This window comes from Mastigoproctus giganteus, chromosome 1 (genome assembly GCF_048544385.1).
Source record: "Mastigoproctus giganteus isolate SK-2022 chromosome 1, ASM4854438v1, whole genome shotgun sequence".
Classification (NCBI taxonomy): domain Eukaryota; kingdom Metazoa; phylum Arthropoda; class Arachnida; order Uropygi; family Thelyphonidae; genus Mastigoproctus; species Mastigoproctus giganteus.
This window is the reverse complement of record NC_143575.1, coordinates 150,240,198-150,252,623: the sequence shown is the minus strand read 5'-3', so window position 1 is coordinate 150,252,623 and position 12,426 is coordinate 150,240,198. Positions and strand designations below refer to the sequence as shown.

Sequence of the window (12,426 nt, the reverse complement as noted above, 5' to 3'; positions counted from 1 at the left end):
ATTCTTTAACTTATATGTATAGTATCTTTTGGACAATCAGCTTAGTTTTATATTTTGCTATGTTGTAAATTAAATGTAGACAACCACTCATAGCATGACTCGATACTTATTGCTAGCTAACAAAAGCAGTACAATATATTAATCATTAGCAAAGTTACCATGTAGTAATTCACACTGTCTGTCAAAAATACATAACAAATAACTAATATTAATATTACTGAAAATTACAAGAGTCCAATTTGCAGGTAACAGATTGCCTACAACTGACCTAGAATGCAGAAACATTGTACAAAAGACAGATAGAAAGAAAAATAGAATTTATGGAGTAGAGTTACACCCTACATATAAAATAAATAAATATAAGAGAACAAAAATAGAAACAATTTATTGCTGAAAATTACATTATCTTAATTTTTTTTCAAACATTTCAAATGCTCACATAATGGCTGAAAATGTGGCTCACAAGATTTTATTTAATATACACTAACAAAATTAACAGTTAAAAAAAAAAAAAAAAAAAAAATCATACTTTTTTTTAAACATATTATTTAAAATCTTACCGGGATAAAAATTTGAGTCAATATCAGTACCACGAGAAATACTAATGCCAAATCCAGTCAATCCAGGATCTATTTCTGTAGATGCTATCCTCTTATGAAAAAAAGGGAGAAAAAAGTGACAAACACTTTAGATATACATAATAAGAATAATAATAATATCCTGAAGTCTGTATGTGCAAAAATACTACTAGTTACCAAAAGCATATTCTCATCACTTTATTATACAGGATGGTGATTTTCAGCATATTCAAAAAATTATCTCCTACATCACTTAGATTACATTAGTTTGGGGAAATATTAAGTCAAGATTCCTCTTTCCAATAATGATCAATCAGTACCCTCTCCCCCAGCACCTAGTGGTGAAATTCATATTTATTTATTAATAAATAAACAACAGGATGCAACAGATCTACAAACAGAGTTTTAAAATAGATAATACAAAAATTTGTATAACAAACATGCATTTATACTGGCAAGCACATACAATTTTGATAACACTGTACACATATATTTATTGAAATAATTGGTTTAGATAGAGTAGATGCTCATATAAAGATTCAGAGTATAGATAAATAAATATGTTTATAATAATGATGGTGGGTGGGTGAGAACACTGGACAGGAGATGTTCAAAGTGCTCCAGTAAAAACATGGTTAACCTGACAGTTGAAGTTACTTGTTTTGGCAGGTTGAGTATATAGGTAACCCCATATAACACGGTACTTCTACAATACGGTTTTGCTCTAACATGATTGATAAATTTCGGCAATCCTCACACATACGGTACTTATATAATATGATTTTGCTCTAAGAATTGCGGCAAACCTCGCATAACACGGTTAGAGAATTGTAGCAAACCTCGAGTAACACGGAATTTTTGAGCTTTTGTGCAGGGAAAACTGTGCTATTATGTTGAATGTAATGTTTCAAAATTTCCATTCTTTTTTATTAATCCCCATTGTTGACTTGCTAGTCGTTATGCAAAAAAAAAAAAAAAAAACCTGAGAAATTCCCTTGCTTGCTTGAGACCATAAAAAAAATTGTGACTACGAAGCATGCAGTTCGTGACTTTTAGGGTATTTGTAAGGTTATTTCGGTTTTTATTTGAACATTTATAAATTTTTCCAAGTATGTATTACTAAACATTGTTCTTAAGAACCGTATTGGAATAATTTCTTTTTTGTGAATTAAATTCTAGCCCTAAATTATGCCTAAGGAAAGTAAAAAAGCCCAGCACAAAAGAAACTTTATTTCTCTAGAATCAAAGATACAAATTTTGGATCGTCTTAAAAAAAAGGAAAAGGTATCATACAAAGTGGATTTGGTGGAAATGGCATCGCAGGTAAACCAGATCAATTGAGAGGATGATAATGCATATGAAAATTCTGAAGTTCCAAATTTTACACTAAAAAGCATACGGGAAGGCATAAACATAGCCGAGCAAGTAGAATCTTATGTTTTGAATGCACATCCTTCGACTAAAAGAAGCACAAAGTTCAAAATTGAGCTTCAAAAATGCTTAGCTTCATACCATGAAATTTACAAAGCTCTATCACACAAATGCAAACAAACCCAGATTACTTATTTTCTAAAGAGAGCAGAAGGTAGGCGAAATCTAGATGCCACAGAAGAAAGTTCAGAAGATGAAGACATTTAGCAACAGAGAATACGTTCTCATTAGATTGTTCTTAGCAGCGATGAAGAGGTTGTTGTTTGTTTGTTATTTGGTTTTTAGGAGCATTAGCAACTAAGGCCATATTGCTCCGGGGATATGCGGTGGTCATTCACTGACCTTTCTGCATCCTCCGTATTTGGTAGTCACGGGCTTGAACCCCGGTCTAATTAAGAAGCGTGTGCTATGCACTGCTGCTCCTGCCCACCTAGCTATGGAGGCGCTGCAATGAAGAGGATGAAAATTAAATGCACCTACATTATCTGACATAAAATGTATCACAATTTGTAAGATGATTGTTCAGTTATTACTATTTTTAATAAAAATTAAGTTTCCGATAGTCATAAAAATAAAAAGCCGTATTTTTGTTAGCTTTTGGAACATAACCCTCTTTTTGTACTGGTTCTTAGTCACATATAACATGATTTTGCACTATACGAGATTTTATAGGAACCTAACTACCATGTTATACAAGGGCTACCTGTACTTGAGGCCCATAAATCTAATTCAGATCACACAAGTGCACAATACAGATATGATAAGGTATATCGGTCTGTAACCCAAGAGAGTAGAGGATGTAGCTCAGAGCATGTTCAGTCCTCATGTACCTTGTATGCAGTTAACAAATATATTGAAGGAAAGTCAACTGTTGGTTAATCACAAGCCTCAAGAATTTTGTGTCTAGTACCACTAGAATAGCATTCTGTCCAAGTCTCAATTCAGGTTCAGGATGATTACGCTTATGACAAAAATTAAGGCAAATGGCCTCTTACGATGAGAACCTGCACACATTAGCCAGTGCCCAAGATCTGAGGAGATCAATGACATTCTGCAGTTGTCTTTTAATAACCCTTGTCACAGAACTGACTAAGTATGCTAGAATCATTCACAGAGAACATGAATTTTACAGTTTGAGGAAAAAACAATTTCACACATCCATTCCCTCTAAAAGTTTGCCCAGTTCCTCCTTGAATTTATCTAAACTATCGACTTCCACACCGACAGATGGAAGTTTGTTCCAGCAATCAACCACCCACTGGCTAAAGGCAAATTTCTGCACATCTATTCTACAACTGTCTTTCCTCAATTTGAATTTATGCCCCATCAGGTTCATAATCTGAGCAAGCGGAAGAATTCCGCCATAGAAGTTGTTCTATGATGAAATTTCAATAAGAAAAAGCATCACCTGAAATTGATCCTTGTTGTACTCCATCTTAGCAAAAGGGCCAAGAGAGGGTAGATCCTAGGTGAACTTCAAAAGACCAATGGGATAAAAAGTTTTTAATAAAAATGGGGAGGTGACACCTATTAGACTTAGGCTATAAAGGCCTTTAAAAATACCAGACATCCAAATTGTGTCATACACTGTTCCATATCAAAGAAGATGGAGAGGTGTTCTTTTAAGGAAAGCATCTCAGCTTGATATTTCAAGTCTTCAATGGTCCAATGTGGACCTGTTTTTTCAAATGCTACACTATATCCTACAGAGGATATTATTTGATTCTAAATAACATAAAAGATGAACGCTGACCATTCTCTCCATTTTGGAAACAACTAGCCAGAGCAAATAGGATGAGAGTTTGTTGGAAATTTGGGATCCTTTCCTGGCTTAGTGAAGGCAATGGTTGCCTTCCACCAACATCCACATACTGCTCTTCAAGGAAGATTTTGTTGTATAGGAATATGACATTCATCATTTCATAATGGATGTCATCTGATCAAAGTGAAGGCAGGAGGATGTCATCCACTTGCTCTCTACAAGGGTAAGGACTCTTTCCAGCTCTTAAATGGTAAATGTCCCATTACATGGGCAAAACCCTTTGACATTATATTAAGTGCCTTTCCCCCCTTTTTTCCGTTTGAGGGACAGAAGAATAAGAATGCTGAAGTGCTAGAAGTCCCCAAAAGCATTCATTACTGCAGTTGAGTCTGCAAAAGCCCTGTTTATGTACCAGGACCAATGAGAGGCATAATGCATACTTTCTCTTCATTTTCCTGACTTTGTCTCAGACTGCCTTTGCTGAGACAAAATAAAGGATCTAAAGCAGATCCATGATTCTCTTTGGCTTTTGGCAAACAAAGCATGATATCATGCACTGCACGTTTAAACATTAAGATATTAGACATGATAGGAAAACCTTGGAATATCCCCCAAATTTTGTTCTGAACCTCTTTGCTACTGTGCATTCTACTATGGTCTGGGAAACAGTGCATGTATAGAAAAATGACAGACATTTTTGGAATTTAACTGAGTTGCACAGTTCAAGTAAAAGGCCAAAAACTGTATTTCTTCACAACAGGAATATAAACTCAGAGAATCCTATGGGTTCTCTCTATTAAAGAAAATTGTGGAAATGTGAAGCATGTATTAGTGAAGATTAAGTATAACCAATATAAATGGGACGTCTGGCCACTTGAAGTGCTGGAGTTCATTCTGGCTCTGGCTCTGCCTCTGGTACAGTAGGAAAGTTCAGCATTACAGGAGAGGAGAATGACTTGCCAGAATTGAGTTGTAGCCTGGTACACAAAATATAATATTTTGTCTCTCCCACCATTCAATATCAAGCTGTAAGTGGTCCAATGATGATGAAATCCTTCTTTAGCATTCCTTTATAAGCCTGCTATATGCAGATTACACAATGGCACTGACTCTATGTTCCACCCAATTTATCTCAAATCTCATAAGTAATTATTGGAAATTAGTATTATTAGCCATATGGCACAAAGATACCAGCCAAAAGAAAAAAAAATTTCTCAATTACAGAGAGAGAGAGAGAGAGAGAGAAAATCACCAAGAAAAAGAAGAATGATTATATCCAGCTCAGGACCCTCAGTGTGCCAAGCCTATACTCAACAGATGTGGGCCCCTGAAGTCACAGTCAGTTATTCTGCCCACTTTACTATTCGAAAATAGTATACTGACAATAATTTTTTCAAGAAATTTTCAATAAATGATGGGTTTTTTATATTTACTGGCAACTGCATTCATTAAATGTGTAAATTACTTAATTTTAACTGCCGCCCTGCTTGCTCTCAAGCCTCCCATCTATGGCCTTTTCTCAATGACTTCCAGTAGCATATGGTGAAGATTCTTTCCATCGTAAATGGTTCACCTTCCACACATGATATTGCTGTGTTTCACAGCAAATTTTTGCAACCAACTACACTTGTCGATAATGCCAAAGTGATATGTCTAATTTTAACCAATGATATAAGAGGAAACTTAACTTATTTTCCTCTATACAGTATATCACTTCATTGCGCCATTTTAAAATAAAATTAAAACCAATACTGTTTTTACATACAAGTCAGTTGTGCTTTCCATGACTGATACTGCCTTGTCATGGCAACAAATTTTGACCCATGAGGATATTGGAAAAATAATAACAAATAAAATAAACAATATTAGAGGGAGAGGGAAAGCAAACAAACAGGAAAAAAAAAAAAAAAAAAAAAACCATAATTTTTATTAGATAATCCATGTATTTTTATTGCTTGATGAATGGTTAAAAATTATTTTTAAAATCGTTTTCTGGAGATATCCAGAAAATGTAAGAGACAAATTTAATGACAAATAACATCCCTTAAAAAAAAAAATAAGTGCAACCTTAATATACCATGCCTCATTCAGGTGTGTTTCAGATATAATGCCAGTCAGTGTGATCATTTCCACAGATAATAATATAAAAAACAATACAGTTTATGGCAAATACAAATTTCAAATAACACCCACAAAAAAAAAGAAAATAAAAAAGCAAACTCCATTCTTCACAAAGGAGAACCAGCAGTGTTCTAAACGTAAACTGTATTCCCTTATGAAATATATTCCCCCAATTAGACAATTATATCTTTATAAATAACAAGACATATCCTAGAGTAACTACCGCATGTGTTCAGCTTATTACCAATCTTGCCTCAATAAAATTTATATACAGGGTGTCTCAAAAATATTGGTACAAACGTTTAGGGAAGGTAGGTAACATCTAAAGGAATGTGAATCGCATTGGAACCCATAACCGGAAACGTCAGAGTAAGTCGGTAGATGGCACTGTTCATCAGTTCGCGAGATGGAAATTTCCTGGTTTATTCATTCAAGCAATAGTCGTCGCACAAAGAGCATGCATCGATATACGAACTGTGAGCTGGCAGACATGCACCTAGTGTATGGATTAGCAGAGGGCAATGGACAAGCAGCTCAACGAATTTATGGAGAACGCTTCCCAGACAGACATGTACCAGACCACCGTTTCTTTGCGCGTGTGCATCAAAATTTGTGCGATTATGGGTCATTTAGAGGTAACAGCAGTAGTGCGAGTAGACCACGTTCGACGCGAACTGCCGCCATGGAAGAAAGTGTGTTGAATGCCATCCAGAATAATCCTACTACCAGCACACATGCCATTGCCTCTGCCTTAGGAGTGTCTCGTTGCAGTGTACAGCGTGTCTGGCACAACGATTCCTTACACCCCTTTCATCTCCAAAGGGTTCAGTTATTGCCCCCAGAAGATCATCCTGCACGTGTGGCTTTTGCGCAGTGGTTTCTCCAAGAAATTGTTCAAGATTTGAATTTTTCAGCTCATGTTTTGTTCACGGATGAGGCTTATTTCACTTGGGAAGGCTTATTCAATCAGCACAATGCTCGTGTGGGCTCACGACAACCCACACGGTGTGCGTCCCCATGCGGCACAACATCGCTTCGCAATAAAATGTGTGAGCAGGTATTGTCGGTGACTGCTTAGTCAGTCCATACCTGTTACCATCCCGCATGAACTCCACTAAATATCAGATCTTTCTTGAACAAGTTCTACCAGGGTTACATGACGATGTTCCAGCAAATGTGAGATGCAACATTTGGTTTCAAGACAGGGCACCTGCCCATAATGGAAAGTGTGTTCGTGACCATTTGAACAGGCGTTTTGGGCGTTGATGGATTAGCCATGGTGAACCTGTTACCTGGCCCCCATGCTCACCTGATTTATCGAGACTTGATTTCTTTCTGTGGGGGGGCCCTCAAATCTGATGTGTATGAATCGCCTGTGGAGATGGAAATGGATCTCGTGGTGAGACTCGTCTGCGCTACTGCTACTGTCAAAGAAACTCCAGGTGTGTTCGACCGTGTTCGCCAATCCACGTTGCGTCAGTGTCACGTATGCATCGCGTCTCATGATGGATCCTTCGAGCATCTGTTGTAACATCATGAAATGCATCCATCTCATACTCCATTGTTAATATTATGTCAAATAAATGTTTGCCACTAATTACTGTCTTGTGTCATTTCTGCTTCTTGTGCCTCTGCTACTACTTTCCCGTGACTTTTCCAGTTATGGATTCCTATGCGATTCAAATTCCTTTAGATCAGGGCTTCTTAAACTTTTTTCATTCACGACCCCATTTATGATAGCGAGTTTCTTGGCGACCCCATATAAATATAAAAGAAAGATAAATTAATATTTTTTGATGATTTATTTATTAGGTAACAATATATATATAGATATGAAAATATATTGTTTTAGAATTCGTTTTGAAACATACAAAAATCTAAAATTAAAAATTGCACAAAAAAATTGTAAAATTGTATTTATTATAGTTACAAAAATTATATGCCCTATTTTTCATCAAAATTGCATTTTTTGCAATAACATAAATAAAAGTGGATTCTGACCATCTTAGTTCGCTCGAATATATTCGAACGCAGTCGTTGAGTGGTAAGTATTAAATTAAAATTAAAGTAAAAAATTTAATGAGATGCATGTGCCTGTTTTTTATTGCCTAACAAATTAAATCTTGGTGGAATGTTTGACACTGCTGGACGTAAGACCTCTTCAACATTTTTTAGCGCTGAACGATACTGGGATTTAATATGTGTTAAAGCTAAGAAAGTAACTTCATATAAATAATGTGTTGAATGGCAGAAGTACATTTAACGCCATATCAGCGATTGTGGGAAATTCAGTTCTAGTTCCGATCCAGAATTCGGTCAAGGACTTTTTTTGAAATTGTAGTTTTAAGTTTGAGTCACTCGAAAGCTCAGCAAATTCCTCTTGAGCTTTATGATTGATTTGGTAGTTGTTGGCGCATCGGCTTCTGTGGCCATATTGCACCTCCCAAGGTTTTTGCAGTACTTTGATCCAAGCCCGAGGCGGGAATCGAACCCGCGACCTTTGGGTTGCCGGGCAGGTACTTTACCCACTCGGCTAGCCCGGTAGGCTCCTTGAGCTTTAAGTGGTAGGTGATCAATCTCACTTAAGCCAATCCAAAACGGCTTTTGAATCCAAACTACTTTTTGGAAATCAATATTTAATATAAAATATGTACGGAACTGTGTTTCTAGCGCTTTTAAGTGATCTACAATAATTTTTGCAATAAAAGTTTTACGATGAATTTTCTCGATTATAAACTGTCGACACTGGAAAACATTACGAATTTTTTTCTACCCTACTTTTCCAAATGTTGATCTTTTTGATAAAACTTTCAATTTTATCATTCGAAGTAAATATATCGCAATTTTTTCCTTGGAGAGACAAGTTGAGATCGTTTAATTTCGCAAAATTATCTGACAAATAACACAGCTTGGATAGCCATATGTCATTTTGAAAAAAAGCAGCAAGTTCACATTTTCGTTCGGTTAAAAATATTTCAATCTCATCCTTTAATAGCAATAATCTTCTTAAACTTTGACCTCTTGACAACCATCTTACTTCTGCATGTAATAATAAAATTGTGTAGTTGGAATCCGTATCCTTACAGAGATTTGAAAATAAGCGGCTGTTAAGGGCATGGCTCTTAATAAAATTTATAATCTTAACAGCATCCTGAAGCACATCGTTCAATTCTGGTGCTAATTTTTTTGCTGCAAGGGCCTCTCGGTGAATAAGGCAGTGAGTAAAAGTTATATGATCATAATGAGCAGCTTGAAAAAATGATTTAAAACCAAAATTTTTGCCGGTCATCGCTCTTGCACCATCTGTGCATATTCCACAGCAATTTTTCCATTCTAAACCTTCAGTTTTTAAAAATTCGTCAACTTTACAATATATGTCTTTCCCTGTAGTATGGTCTTCCATAGGACGACGAAATAACAATTCTTCCTCCACGCTTTCTTTATAAACGTACCTGACATATACTAACAACTGAGCCAATTTAGTAATATCAGTTGTTTCGTCCAACTGAATTGAAAATTTTGGGCTTTCTTTAATTCTTGTAATAAGTTGCACTAATTGGTCCTTGTTAATATCAGAAATTCTATTCGAGACAGTGTCGTTCGACAAAGGAATTTTTCGAATATCATCGCCATATTTACTTCCATGTAGTATTTCTACCATTTTAATAGCAGCAGGTAATACAAGATCTTCTCCAATGGTGAACGGCTTTTTATTTTTAGCAATACAGTATGAAACTTCATATGACGCTAGTAAACATTTTTCACTAACGGTTATAAATTTTCCAAAGGATTTTTTTTCTTTATTTAAAGATTTATACAGTCTTTCAAAATATTCTTTTGGTTTATTGACATACGAAACATGCTTTGATTCAAGATGTCTTTTTAATTTTGATGGTTTCATACTCTCCGGAGCCAATAATTCATTGCAGATCAAACAAAGAGGTTGTTCATTACCCTTACAATTTTGAAATGTAAAGCCAAATTGAAGAAAAGACTCATCATATTTTCTTTTTCGCACATAAGATGCCTGTTTTTCAATATTTTGTCCTGCCTGAGAAGAGTTTGTAGCATTATTATCTGCGTCATTGCTATTCTTATTTAAGTTCAGCCATTTATCCATGGCCAAAAATTATTTTGATCCTAAAATACAATAAATATATAAAAATAACATATTGCATATAATAATTGATTTATTAATTACCGAATAAATAAAAAAAACTAAAATCTCGTTACGGCGGAACACTGACAATTGACTACACTAGAAGAGCGTCAATACTACACTAGTTCACATTACAGTCAGTGTTATTGAATCATAGTCTCGCTGCACGTGTGCGCGCGCATTCCTCCCTTTGTTTGTGTGCAGGTGTGTGAGTGTGACTCTGCACAAATACACATCTAGATGTTATAAAATCGTGTATTTAAATATTCGACATTAAAATCTCTCGCGACCCCAGAATTTTGCTACGCGACCCCAAATGGGGTCGCGACCCATAGTTTAAGAAGGCCTGCTTTAGATGTTACCTACCTCCCCTAAACGTTTGTACCAATATTTTTGAGACACCCTGTATATAGTACGTCACACAGAGTGTGCCCTGAAATACATTAATTAATTGCATAATGAAAGGGTGCTTGTTGGTCAAAAACAAAGCTTTCCTTTTGTATTATAATGGGAATGAGTATTTTTTTCTTTCAAAGTTAAAACATTGTACTCCAATTGTTGGTTACATCTTAAAGTTAATTAACTTTTAGCTGGTCTCTGTTCTAACTAAGGATCTTACGATAATCTCAATTTGTTCTGGTTTGTATAAGAGCTTTTTTAGGGGAACCATAAATACTTTGCTGAAGTCAGGGAAATTTGTTTCTTGCATCTAAATGTTTTATAACTTTGTCATAATAACTTTGCGTTGCAATTGTTTGTCTCATTTTATAACAATGATGTCCATGAGCTAAGCAAAAATAACACTCTTTGTAAGAGTCTGGTGTTTCTTTTGATCATTGTTACTCCAACCTTCACCCAATAACTCTAATCATGTTTCAGGGTACAAGTGCTCTTATCAGAGAATAAATGCAGTCAACAGCCACAGTATCACACAGCAATTACTCCCTCCTCCACTTGGGATCATTTCTGCAGCGATTATGTTAACATATGCAAACAAATATTTCTCATTTGAATGGTTGAAAATGAACCTTAGCACAAATTAACTATTTTATTATGAGATCCCTGCATGTTGGAAGTTGGAGAGCTTCGTGATATTAGCATGGCACACATGACAGAGCAAAAGCTGATCCATAAAGATAATAATAAAATTTATTAATAAATATAAAGATAATAATAAAATTTATTAACTTTGTCTTATGAAATAAAAAAGAGAAATTTTTTTTTTTCTTTTCAGTGGTGAAAATGAGAAAAATATGAATGTCATTTTTGTATAGCTAACAGCAGCCAGTTTTCACAGCTTTGCTAGCAATAAAAAAATGTGTTCATTGGTCCTACTTAGTAATCCTTCAGAGTGAGCATTGAGAGAGAGAGAGAGAGAGAGAGAGAGAGAGAGAGAGCAAGTGCAATTTGAAATATAAAAATTACCCCCCTCCACACACACCTGAAATTAAACTGTTCACAATAAAAACCTTGTTTAGGTCATTGCATATTTATATATGAGGGGGGGAGGGTCTGCTCAGATATCATAGGAAGAGAGCTGCAGATCTAACTGACACTTCTGACTTTGAACCATCTGTGTAATTGGCAAGAAGTCAGAATGTTCAGCTCAACTTGTTCAGCTGCAGGTAGACAACAGATGGAATAGAGTCCTTCAAACAGTTGTTGATAAAGAGAGAGAGAGAAATCACAGGCTGGAACACGAGCATGCCAGAATGGTGGACACTGCCTTGGTAACAGGACAACATTGTCGATCATGATGTCCAAATCTCTGAGTAGCCATTAGATACGAATACCAAATGGACAATTGGCAGTCTGGCAAGTGTTGTAGCAATATGGCTCAAAATGGGTGTCCATGTGGGGTGGCTGGCAGGGATTTCAGTTTGAAAGCTTGGCTAAGAAGTGGCAACTGAAGTTTAACATTGACAAATGCAAAATACTGTATATGGGTAGAAGTAACCCCAGAGAAATGTACCATGTGGTACTACACTTAGGGTGGTAGAAAATGAAAAAGACCAAGGAGTAATTGTGCAGTCCGATATGAAGTTTTCTGAGCAGTGCGGACAGGTTGCCAGAGCAGGTCATGGGTATTGTCAATGATATACAAGATTTTGCTAGTAGGGGAAAGGAGGTGATTATCCCTTTGTATAAGGTAATGGTCAGACCATGTCTTGAGTACTTCGTACAGGTCTGAAGGCCTCATTTTAGGCTGGATGAGAGTTGTTTGAGAGTATAGAGAAGGGCAACAAAATTGGTGAGGGGAATAAAAGGGTTCTCTTACCAAGAAAGGCTTGAATTCTGCAAATTGTTTCTGCTGGAGACTCGGCACCTGCGAGATGATCTGATTGAGGTGTATAAGGCCTTGAATGGATTGGACA

General features: G+C 36.0%; 1 protein-coding gene across 1 annotated transcript in view; it reads right to left on the bottom strand.

Annotated features, from left to right (window-relative positions):
• The window catches only part of LOC150091194 (integrin alpha-9-like), a 504,992-nt gene that overhangs the window by 375,853 nt on the left and 116,713 nt on the right, over window positions 1-12,426 (bottom strand). The window contains exon 5 of the mRNA XM_090389511.1: window positions 561-651. Within this exon, the coding sequence (XP_090245637.1) occupies window positions 561-651 (91 nt within the window). The remainder of the gene's footprint in view (window positions 1-560; window positions 652-12,426) is intronic.